At 35.6% G+C, this 12,946-nt stretch overlaps 2 protein-coding genes across 2 annotated transcripts; both read left to right on the forward strand.

Annotated features, from left to right (window-relative positions):
• Positions 1-8,336: 8,336 nt before the first annotated feature.
• On the forward strand, positions 8,337-10,414 carry LOC145957349 (uncharacterized). Its single transcript, XM_083073584.1, has 2 exons — positions 8,337-9,073; positions 9,391-10,414. Exons 1-2 carry the CDS (start codon positions 8,337-8,339, stop codon positions 10,412-10,414), a joined length of 1,761 nt encoding a protein of 586 aa, XP_082929710.1.
• Positions 10,415-11,816: 1,402 nt separating this feature from the next.
• LOC145957350 (uncharacterized) lies at positions 11,817-12,713 on the forward strand. The gene is made up of 2 exons (XM_083073586.1): positions 11,817-11,917; positions 11,984-12,713. The coding sequence occupies exons 1-2, from the start codon at positions 11,817-11,819 to the stop codon at positions 12,711-12,713; spliced, it is 831 nt and encodes a 276-aa protein (XP_082929712.1).
• Positions 12,714-12,946: the final 233 nt, after the last annotated feature.

The following is a 12,946-nucleotide window of genomic DNA, read 5'->3' on the forward strand; positions in this document are numbered from 1 at the left end:
GAAAATTCGTCTAGAATTTCATATAGCTCGAAATATTTTCCCCTCTCTCTTTTTGTATTTCTTGAGACCTGCGAGGTATTTGTGAGTGTGAAAGGTTGTCACAAAACACCTAAAAATTTCACATTTGAAGAACATCAATAAAGCTTGTCACGAGGTATTATCCATTGATCTTTTTCTCCATCTTCCACGTCTTTTATTTTAAATATTCTTATAATAAAAAGAAATAACCATGTAGACATCCTAGGTTAATTTGTGTAATTTAAATTTCATGTATATAAATAATCATCGATAAAGGGGACTTAATATTTAAATTATTATCTCTTATGTTAGTTTCATCATAGGGTACCGATTAAGGGCGTTCTAGGGGTGTTTAATACCTTCTTTACACGTAACTGACCCCCGAACCCAATTTTGGTTATCAAGGTCATTATTAGATTTTCAAAAACCTTTCTTTTTCCAATATTTTGAGTAAAATATTGGTGGCAACTCCTACGAACCATTTTTCAAAACCATTAATTAGGGATTAATATGGTTTCTGGGCATTTCCTAATTGATGAGATTTTTAAAAGGTAGTCCAAACCTTTAGTCCTAAGATCGGAAATTTTCGGGTTGCGACACTAGGAAGAAAAAAAAAGCTTGTCAGTACTAGGAAGTAATGCAGCACAAGCACAAGCATGAGGTGTTATCATTTATCATGGAAAAATTATTTGTCTCATTCATAACTAAACTCCGAATTCTGTGATATCCAATTTGACATATTCAGAAATAGATGTTGCTTAGCATATTGTTAAAGCTTACTCATAACTAGCTTTTAACACCATTATTCACTTAACCCCTCCCCCCAGTAATTTGATATACTTAAGCACAAAACTTTGTAAACAACCATGACAGCAATGCTTGGTAAAGGTTGCTTAGCTTAGTCGTAAAGCTTCCATTTCTAAAGGCGTGTACTGTGAAAAGCAATCCTCTGTGTTAATCCATTACATTTGAGCCACTGATGTCCTGCATCTAGCTAAATTTAGAATTAGATGGCGTGAAATGCTAGCAATACATTGTGTAGCACACTCATCACACTTTTTATTATTGAATGTAGGTCCCATAAAATAGGGAATGAGACCTATCAAATAGAGTGAGAGCTTCTTTTTTAGTGGAATAAATAGAGTGAGAGTTAGCTATGTTATTTAGTGTGTTACACACAAATTTCATCCTTAATAAAGAATGTTTTAGTGTTTTATTAGCATTCTCATTAGATGATTATTTGGTTCCATGGTTAAAGATTATTGCATCTTGGTTTACTTGTCTTCAATGCAGCATTGTTCCTGAAAGTGAAAGCTTTAATATGATGCAGTATTGCCTTGACAATTTTGTTCAGTACTCTAGGCTTATTTTTGGACTGAAGAATTACCTCATTTTCTTTTCCTTTTTTACTTTTTGGTGGGCTAAAGGGAGCAATGCCCCAAAAACCTCTATAAAACATCACTCAGGTGTCTGCCAATAATAACAATGACAAAAAGTCTGGCAGAAAATCAAAAACATGAAAATCTACTTTCAAAGAAAAGCCATGTTATAAATTTTTCGTCTACTTTTTCTTGGTCTCTTTTTGCCTTTGGCGATCAGGCTACCCTCCAAATATGTTTAGTCAATTTAACAGGGATTCTACTCTCCAGCTATAAATTGTGTATTTAGATTAATTAGGAAGGACATGTCCATGCAAGTATTCTAGTGACTCATCATAGCACCGCCAATAATGAACAGTTGATATCCTGAGTTGGCTCTTGATGTATGGTTGTGCCACTGTGTTATGAAATAATTGAATAAGATGCTAACAGCTGTAGTTAATTGAGGGTCTGTTAAGTTGTCAATTTAGAAGTTAGTTTCAACTGTTAGAATATTATAAATAGGAAGTTGTTGTTAGAATTCACGACGGGAAAAACTTGTAAACTCCCTGAGTTGGCTCTTGATGTATGGTTGTGCCACTGTGTTATGAAATAATTGAATAAGATGCTAACAGCTGTAGTTAATTGAGGGTCTGTTAAGTTGTCAATTTAGAAGTTAGTTTCAACTGTTAGAATATTATAAATAGGAAGTTGTTGTTAGAATTCACGACGGGAAAAACTTGTAAACTCTCTGTATTCTTCTCGCTCAGAGCAATCCCGTTTGTCTCACCAACTGCATGAGTATTTTTGATTTTTTTGTAAGGTGAACAATTGTAAGATTTTTTTAAACTTTTTTAATTTGATTTTTATTTATTATAATTATTTATTAAATAATATTAATATTTTAAAATATTATTAATAAAGAAAAAATTATAATATAAATTATTTATCATAAATTAAAAATATAATATATATATTTCAATATAATATTTTTATATAATGTATAATAAATATGCATATGTATTGGACGGATTAAAACATTAGTAAAATATAAATTGAGGCACGCTGCTAGTATTTTTTAAAATATGTAAATTTTAATTTTTGTAATGGAAGAAAAATATCAACTGTACTAACTAAAATTTGAATAAAATACAATAACACAATCTATTGTTTTTAAAATTAAAGCTGAAAAAAAGAATCAAAGTTTAGAAATTTTGTAAAACTAAAATCACAACCATGTGCCAACCCCACCCTTTATAAACAGAGCGAATCTCCCTTCTTCGGTGTTCTAGGTTAGTTTCTCCGTTTAATTTTTTGCTTAATTTCTTGCCATTGTTATTGCGAAAAATAATACTTCCTTTTTAATTTTAACCCCCCACTTAAATTTGTTTGACTAATTGTTAATAATAATTTTGTATTTTATTCTCTATCTGGTTGGATTTCAACTCAGTTTAACACAATTTCAATTGTGATGAAATTATTTTATGATATTTATTTAAGGAAATATTTTATAAGTGTTATTTTTATAAGGTTATTTTACACACAACTTCATAATGATGAGATATTGTTCGTTTTGCGCCTAAGTTCTCACAGTTGGAGTATGTTTGTGTTTTATAAGTTGTTATTTTTTTTATTTTATTGATATGGGTTATGAGGGTTGTCATCGAATCCAACCTTGCATCTCTGATATAATTATTAGGGTTATTTTATGATATTTGTCTGAGGGGATGAAATATTTCATGAAGGTTATTTTTATAAAATTATTACACACACAACTTCACAATGATGAAATATTGTTCACTTTGAACTTAAGCCCTCACGATTTTTCTTCTGGTCATTATCCAAAAGACATCTCAATTATTGGAATATACTTGTATTTTATAAGTTGTTATTTTTTCTCTTATTTTATTAATGTATGACTTGTTTGTATTCCAATAAATTGATGCATGTGTTCTATTAATTTTTTTTTAGCAAAACCATTGCTCTCAAAAGCAAATCTTGATGTTCATTGTCATTATTGGAAAAACCTTCTTACAACATAATGTGTTTATCTTGTCCGGATTTTATAAGATATGAAACTTGATTTCAGATATTGACTGCTTCATTACGATTTTATAAATATACATGAAATTATAATTATATCGATATTATTTATCTTAATATATATATATATATATATTATAAAATATATCGCAACTGTAGTTATATATTTCTTAATTTAATAAATTTATTATATAATATTAAAATTAATATCTTATACTAATAAATTAGGTGGACTGAATTTTATCTCGTGTTATTAGATTTTAATTGTGTCCGTTTAAATTTTGCTCGACAACATGGATCTTATAAAGGTTTGTTGTATCGAGCACTAATATAGTCAAACATATCCTATAAATATCCCTAGTTATTAAGGAATCAACTCTTGCACGACGAAAATAGTAATCATTACTATTAATTTGAGTGTTATTGTATGTTTGGATAGAGAATTTAAATGGAGTAATTCATTTATTTAAAGAATTTTAAACTTTTTGAGGTGAAATACCTAGTTTGGATAGAAAATTTATAAAGAATTAGTGAAATTCTTTAAAATAGTAGAATTTTAAATTCTCTCAAAAAAGTAAAAATTTAAAATTTCTCATATTTTTTTTCTTCTTATTTCACTTATATATTTTATTTACTCTTTTATGTCTTCGTGTTTTAAATTATTAAATATTCAAAAATATTTTTAAAATTATTAAATATTATCGAATATTAAATTTTAAAATTATTAAATATTTAAAAATTAGTTAATATTTATTTTTATAAAATTTAATTCAAAAATCTTAATATATAAATATATTTTTAAAATCAATTTTACCATGGTGGAATTAAATTATCATATTCAATCCAACAATTTAAAATTTGAGAAATTTGAATTGATTTATCCAAAAAAAATATTTTAATAATGATAGAAATTAAAATCAAAGTAATTCAAATACCAAGAATTTAAAATTCTTTGAATTTGTAAAATTTCTCATCCAAACACATCATTAGAGTATTATATTTTATAATCAGCTTTCCAACATGAACTAGATATTAATCCAAATGTTTAATTTATTATATAGGAACTTTTAATGAATACAGATTAAAAATTGGTACAGAAATGATGTTCGTTTGATGTTAATAATATGTAGCCTTATAATTTTGGAGTATTAGGAGAACTCTAGAATTAAGTTTAAATTATCATCGTAACCTACCAAAATAATAAATTCACATATATTTTAAATTTCCAAAATATAAATATATTCATAGTTTCATAATTTTTTTTGTAACAGTGTAAGTCGTAAAGTATTGTTGTTTTAATTAATTATGCGTTGTATTGTTGATTTGTCGCTTTGTTTTGATGAATTCTAAAATTTGAGAATTTTCTTTGAGTTTGGGTAGTGAGAGTTTATTTATGTATAGGTCCAATTTGACCTTAGAGAAGATATATTTAAGGTTTTTGTTCAATATTGAGTTTTATAACTTCTGTTCCTTAGAAAATCTAGAGAGAGTAGTGAGAGAGACTGAAGATTCTAACTTATTCTTTTCTCCCTAACTTCTCAATAGTGAGGGAAAATCTTAGTTGTGTGGTTGAGGAGATTCCAGACTAGGATGTGGATTCAGAGTTTTGAGTTGTGCAGAAAGCTTTGTCTTTTCCTCTTCACTTTTGGGATTCTTGAGTTCTAGAGGTAAGGGAAGTTAGATTTTATATTTTGTTGAATTGTTGAGTTGTTGATGGATTTATGCTATGATTGTGATGGTAAATCATTGCAACAATATGGTGAAATTGCATGATTCTTAATGGTTGTAGTTAAGCTTGGGATTTTGGGTTCATGAAGGAGAATTTGATGATTTGTGATGAATTTGTGGTTTCATGTTGATTCTTGAGTTGGATTGGAGTTGCCTAAGTTGTTTCTATGTAGAATATTGTGTTGCATCTTGTGGATTTGCTAATTTTTAGGGGCTTAGAGGCAAATTTGTGTTTTGAACAGGTACTGAACACTCATTGCCTTGTGTTCAAGGTGCCAGATGCAACTTTAATCTAAGAGCTTCTATCTCACTCATGTTAGGTGTAGGATTGGTGACATCAAATTTGAGGAGAAGAATCATCTCGAGGTGGTTTAATATCGGGTGTGGTACTTCATCATGTCGGGCATGAGGTACTAGGGGTCTCTCCCTAATCCACACCAACACAGGTTGTGTAGTGTTGGACATGGATGAGGTAGAGGATCCCTTTCCTTGATGATTTATCTTATTGTTTATAATGAAAGTTGTGAACATGTTGTGTGATGTCTAAGTTGTATAGTATGTTTCATCTTGACATATGATGTTGAATCCCGATACCCTTATCTAGGATAAAGTATAGTTGATTATTTTGAGTTGAGTTGCATGTTGTGTGGTCATGAAGCTATGTTGAATATGTTTTATGCAAGATGTTTCCGTGTTGTTGTGATGGTGCTAAGAATGATTTAGGCATTTAAGCATGGTGTTGAAAGTTATGTTTATCAACTTAGGAATAGAGAAGATATTGCTTTAAAGTTGCACATCTTATTATGTGGATATTGTTTTGTGGTGTTTTGAGAGTCCAATTTTGTTGAAAACTTTTCTTGGGAAGTTAGACCTTTGAAGTTGAAAGTTGTATCTCCTCACCTTAGTTGATGCAATATGTGGGCCAGGTTAAGGCATACTAACTATACGCGACCAATGTTGATCCATATGTAGGCAAGGTTGAGAGATACATGTTTAAAGTGACCAAAGTTTGAGTAAAGTACAAGGATAGGGATTATAGTCCCCAAAGGTGGCTTAGTGATGCTAGTTCATGTCATGGTAAAACTCACACCCAAGTTGTTCTATTTAGACAAGAATACTAGACTTCCTAATTTAAGTAATAACATCCGAGAAACCATGTTGTTAGGGATTGGTATCCCATTTAACTGTTGACCTAGTGGAATTGAAAAGACGGGGTTGTTGGTTTAGTAAGGTCAAGTCACTTAAACTACTCACCTGTGTTATAGGAATCTCCCAGTTGTAATGTGTGACAACACATGCAGTTACTATATTGTATATGTTGTGTTGTTGAGTTGAAATTTGAATTGTTGATATTGTGTTATTCATATGAAATGTGAAATTGGGATGAAATGTGTTGCTGTGTTGCAATTATGGAGTTGATGATGTGGTGCATAAGTTGAAAGATGAGGTATTGTGTTGAAAGTTGTAAGTTAACATTATGTTGTAATAAACTGAATTGCTCATGTTGATTGTATAGTTATTTTACTACTATACTAATTACGCTAATTCTTTGAACTCTAGCTTACCTTTATGTATTTTCATGTGGTTGGACTATAATGATCATATATACTTTGCATGAGAGCAGAGCAAAGATATGTTACTATTGAAACTGTTTGGAGGCCATATGATGTTGGTGGTGTTGATATTTTGAACTACCTTAGAGTAGCTAGTTGGTAATAGATGTGCTTGACCGACACCTAAAACTGTACTTTCAATTATATGAATTATTGTATAGTTTTATACACATGTATATGAAAGTTTAGTTGTAAGTATATGTATGTCTATATTAATTGTTGAGTATCCATTAACTATCTAATATTATCCTTAAATAGTTATTTATTATTTTTCTGTTGTTAGTTATTGAACTGTTAAATGTAGAGATTATAGTAAATTGTTACATTTTTAAGTAAATATTTTTTTTATCAAATATATGGAAAAAAATGTTAGTAATTATTTTACCACCTCAAACAATGTAATCCTTTGAGAATCTAAGATACTCAAATCTATTTAAAGAATTGGTAGATAAAACTTTTAATCACATGCATTAAAGATAAAATAATCTATTTATTATATCATATCTCATTGGTAAATGTGAATGTTTCTACCCGCAATTACACAAGTAAATCAAAGAGATAGAAAAGACTATGGAGGATCAATAGAGTATTTGCAAGGAAATATTAAAAAAAATGAAAAAAAGTAAAAGTTTATCTTAGAAAAAAGAAAATAAACATAAATATAGAAAGAGATTAAACGATAGAAAGGTAAAGTATAAATTCTTAAAATAAGGGATTAAAATAATAACAAAGAGATACTTCTAAAAAATAACATAAAAGGAAAAATGAAAGTAAAAGTTTAATAACAAAAAGAAAGGGGCTTTGCCCCTCGTAGAAAAGAAGAAGAAATATTATACCTTAATTTTGTAGCATAACAGAAATCACATTTTTCTTTTGTTTTAAAATATTTACTCAGTGAATATTTAAATAAAATGTAAAATATGTAAAATAAAACTTGCATGGTTAATTCAAATGTTTTCTCTGTTTTATTTTATTTTTATTTTTTTATTTTTATTTTTATTGTTTATGCACTCGGTTGGCAACATAGTTAGAACTTGAGAATTTCTTTTTTGGTACAATACCCAAACACTCCAACTATTAAATCAACTCTTTACAAAGGGGTAAACCTCAATTGACACAGGAGAGTAAGTTGTTATAACTTTCTTGATACTGTATTTAATTCTCATAAATAAAAAATCGACCTAATGATTTTAACATGATTAAATTACAATAAAATTAGAATATTTCTTAATTTGAACTTGTTATAAATTTGAGTAAGCCGATTAGAGGCGTATTACCTAATATGGTAATCTTGTCATAGGACCCAGAGGGGTCAGGGCCCATAAATGTCAGTATAAATAGCTCAAGTAAAAAGGTAACGTCACTGTTCATTAATTATCCTAGATACTCGTGTTTGTCCTGACTTGAGCGTTGGAGTGCCTTTTGCGTACCAACCCCTTCACCGGAATATTCTATTGGAGTACTCATTCGGCCCTTCACCACCCAAAAGACTACGAGTGTATCCCAAACAGGTACATTTTGGCGCCCACCGTGGGGTTGAACTGAGGCGATACTAAAAGATCAACTAAGCAAAGCAATGGCGATAACTAGGAGAACGAACGTAGGAGATCATCAGCCTGAAGAGGAAGAACATGTAGAAGTGGTAGACGAAACCGATCTCTCTGAGACTGTTCGGCTGCTGAAACAAGAGATGGAGGCAATGAAGCAGCAACGAGAAAAGGATGCGAGGGAGCTTTCGGCCTTGAAAGCCGAAAATGAGGCACTAAAAAATCAGGATCCATCGTGGAAACCCACTCAAGCCACGAATACACAAACTCAAGGGTCGTATCAATCCCAAGCAATTTACACCTCGGCTCCTCATGCCTCGGCTGTAGCACCTCAAAAATTCCCTTCGGCCCTACCCACAGTCGGCCGACCCACAGATTTGGCAACTGTCGGGTCACACCGACATCCATTTACCCCGTCCATCATGCAGCTCCCTCTGATGGACAATTGGAAATCTTTACCTATTGATAAGTATGATGGTACTACTGATCCTGATGAACATCTTGATGTTTTTCTTACGCAGGTAACCCTGAGCACTACGGACGATGCTGCCTTGTGTCGCATTTTCCCTACATCTCTCAAAGGCAGGGCTTTGAGCTGGTTCACTCGGCTACCCCCTAATTCGATCGACTCATTCAATACTTTATCGTCTCAATTTACAGTGCAGTTTGCAACGAGTCCTCCCAACAGCTTGACATCTTTATCGCTGATTAGTCTTCGGCAAGATAAGAAGGAGACGCTTCGAGCTTTCATGGATGGTTCAACAAGGCAGCCTTGGAAATCTGAGATCTTAACCCGGCCGTAGCACTTCATCATCTGACAACGGCTTTAAAACCAGGGCCATTTGTTAATAGCCTTTGCAAAAAAACCCCTTCAGATATGAATGACTTACGCAGGAGAGCTGATAAATATATGCAAATGGAGGAGTTGGCAGAGTTTCGGAATCAAGCCCGAGCCGAAACCATAAATAAAACCGAAAAGCCTGGAGAGTCATCATTTCGGAGTCGCAACAAAGAAATAACACTTCGGGAACGACCTACACGAGGACCAAAATACTCGTAGTATACACCCTTGAATGCAAGTAGGGCAGCGATACTTGAGCAAGCTCTCGCCTCCGAAGTGTTGGCTGTTCCAAAAAGAGCATCCACCCCGCCGCGGGCCGATACCAACAAGTCTTGCAGGTATCACTGCAATCGAGGACAGTCTACCGAAGAGTGCGCAGCTCTGAAGGAAAAAATTGAGGATCTAATTAAGCAGGGGCAGCTTCGTAATTTTGTATATCGGTCAGACTCGTCTCGGTCTCGCTCCTCATTCCAATCTCGACACAACGATCGACATAGGCAAGATCACGCCGAGAGGCCCCGACGTGAACGTAGCAGGTCACGTGAAAGAAAGGATGAGCCTACAGGATCACATAGGCGAGTCATTAACACAATTGCAGGAGGATTCGCCGGAGGGGGTTCAACCTCCTCAGCCCAAAAGAGGCATTTGCGTGTCGTTCGGTCGATACACGTGGTCGACAAACAGCCAACTCGGAGGCTACCGTCAATCACCTTCACTAATGCCGACTTTCAGGGCATTGATCCCGTACAAGACGACCCAATGGTGATAAGTGTCGAAATTGATAACTGTATAGTTAAGAAAACATTGGCCGATCAAGGCAGTTCGGCAGACATTTTATACTGGAACACCTTCAAGCAATTGGGTATCTCGGAGAAGGAGCTCATACCTTATGATGATCCCCTGGTAGGTTTCTCTAGAGAAAGAGTAAGCACCAAGGGATACATTAAACTCTTTACCCGTTTTTGCTTTGATGAACATGAATACAGAGAAATCCAGGTGAAGTACATAGTGGTGAACGCTAGCACATCGTACAATATTTTGCTCGGTCGACCATCATTAAACATGTTGGGAGCAATTGTCTCTACGCCACATTTGGCAATGAAGTTTCCATTCGAAAAAGGAAACATCCTTACTATTCATGCCGATCAGAAAGCAGCGCGGGAATGCTACTATGCCAGCTTGCGAATAACTCCTATGGAAGAAGAGAAACAAACAAAATCGAAAAGGGTTCATGCAGTAAACCCTTCGGCATCCGCAGAAACCTAGGATTGGGATCTTGATCCTAGGATTAATAAAGAGGACCATGTGGAACCAATTGAAGCCAAGATCTCTTTGCAAATAGGTTCGTCACCATCTCAGGTGACTTACATCGGTGCCAGCACTCCCGAAAGAGACCGCTCCGCTTTAAGCAAGATAATCATCCGGAACCAAGATCTCTTTGCATGGGTACCGTCAGATATGCCTGGCATCGACCCACATTTCATGTGCCACAAGCTCTCTGTTTGCGCCAACGCACGACCTATAGCTCAGCGCAAATGAAAGATGGGGACCGACAGGAAACTAGCAGTCGAAGCCGAAGTAGCCAAGTTGATTGAGGCAAGATTCATTCGGGAAGTACAATATACGACATGGCTGGCAAATGTGGTCATGGTAAGGAAGCCGAACGGAAAATGGAGAATGTGTACTGACTACACTAATCTCAACAAAGCATGCCCTAAGGATGCTTATCCATTGCCAAACATTGACCGATTAGTTGACGGAGCATCAGGGCATAAATTCCTCACTTTTCTTGACGCGTACTCCGGATACAATCAAATACGCATGCACCCCGGCGATGAGGAAAAAACAGCTTTTATTACCGATTCGGCCAATTATTGCTATCAGGTGATGCCTTTCGGATTGAAGAACGCTGGAGCCACATATCAAAGGTTGATGAATAAGGTCTTTCGGAATCAAATTGGAAAAAAAATATGGAAGTATACGTCGACGATATGGTCGTCAAATCCAAAGACCTTGATCGGCACCTATCTGACCTTGCAAAAGTATTTCAACAACTTCGCAGACATGATATGCGATTGAATCCAGAGAAGTGTGTATTCGGCGTTTCCGGGGGTATGTTTCTCGGCTTCATGCTATCGGCCAGAGGCATCGCAGCCAATCCTGACAAATGCCAAGCAATCGTCGGCATGAGAAGCCCCCAGAACCTTAAAGAGGTGCAACGGTTAGTCGGACGGCTCACATCCTTGTCAAGGTTCCTGCCATGCCTAGCTGAAACGGCAAAACCTATCATTCGGCTGTTAAAAAAGGTAAAGTTTGAATGGTCGGCCGATTGTGAAGAAGCATTTCAGACGTTAAAGCAACGCCTCGGATCCCGTCCAATCCTCTCAAAACCCGATCCTCAGGCAAACATAATTGTATACTTGTGTGTGTCAGACGAAGCAATCAGTGCCGTGTTAGTGCAAGAAAAGGAAGTACAGCAGCCTGTGTACTTCATCAGTAGGATGCTCCAAGACTCCGAAACAAGATATCAACTTCTTAAAAAGTAGCGCTCGGGCTAGTCCACACGGCCCGGCGCCTTCGACAATACTTTCAGAGCCACCGTATAATAGTTCGCACTGATTGCCCCATCGCCAAGGTTTTGCGCAAACCTGAACTAGCCGGACGCATGATGGCATGGACAATCGAACTTTCAGAGTTTGATTTGTCATTTGAACCAAGGGGACCGATTAAAGCGCAATGCCTAGCAGATTTTGTCAATGAGTTGCAGCCGTAAGGCCATTTTGTCAGTGACTTATGGACGATGCATGTTGATGGTTCTTCGAACAACTAGGGCAGTGGAGCGGGAATAATCCTGCAAGCACCAACTGGGCTAATACTCGAGCAATCTTTACGGTTTGCGTTCAAAACCTCAAATAACCAGGCCGAGTACGAGGCATTGCTGGCCAGTTTGAGACTTGCGCAAGAAATCGGAGCTCGGCGAGTGGTATGCTGGACAGACTCAAAAGTTGTATCGGAACAAGTCAATGACAATTTTCAGGTAAAAGACCCTAACTTACTGAAATATTATCACTTGTTTCGGAGAATGCGTGACCATTTTGACGAAGTGCAAGTAAAACATACGCCGAGGGAACACAATGAAAGAGCTGATCAACTAGCTCGGTTAGCTAGTAGCAGCCGAAAACCAGGACAGCTGAGAACTACACTCCACCTTGACCTCACCACCCCGAGCATCACACCGATTGAATGTTTGACGGCCGAAGAGCCTCCCCAGACTTGGATCACTGAAATGATGAAGTACATTGAACTTGGAAAAGAACCATCCGACCCTTCGGCCGCCAAAAAACTCCGAACAGAAGCTGCCAGGTATTCAGTTGTTGGTGGACAGTTATATCGCAGGGGTTTCTCGGTACCTCTTTTGAAATGCATCGATTCTGCACAAGCGGATTATGTTTTGAGAGAAGTTCATGAAGGTATATGCGGATCTCACTCGGGGGGAAGGACGTTAGCTATGAAAGTGCTTAGAGCAGGCTTTTTCTGGCCAACTCTCAAAAGCGATTGCATGTAGTTCGTCAAGCGTTGTCTTTCATGCCAAAGACACGACAACCTTATCCACGCCTCGGCTGAAGAACTACATAGCATTAGCTCGCCTTGGCCGTTCGCAATGTGGGGAATGGATATACTTGGACCGTTCCCAATAGCTAAAGGACAATGCAAGTTTTTATTGGTCGCAGTAGATTATTTCACAAAGTGGGTCGAGGCCGAACCACTGGCCAACATCACAGCAGCCAATGTTCAGAA

Source organism: Cajanus cajan, chromosome 4 (genome assembly GCF_000230855.2).
Source record: "Cajanus cajan strain Asha chromosome 4, NIPB_CcT2T_4, whole genome shotgun sequence".
Lineage (NCBI taxonomy): Eukaryota > Viridiplantae > Streptophyta > Magnoliopsida > Fabales > Fabaceae > Cajanus > Cajanus cajan.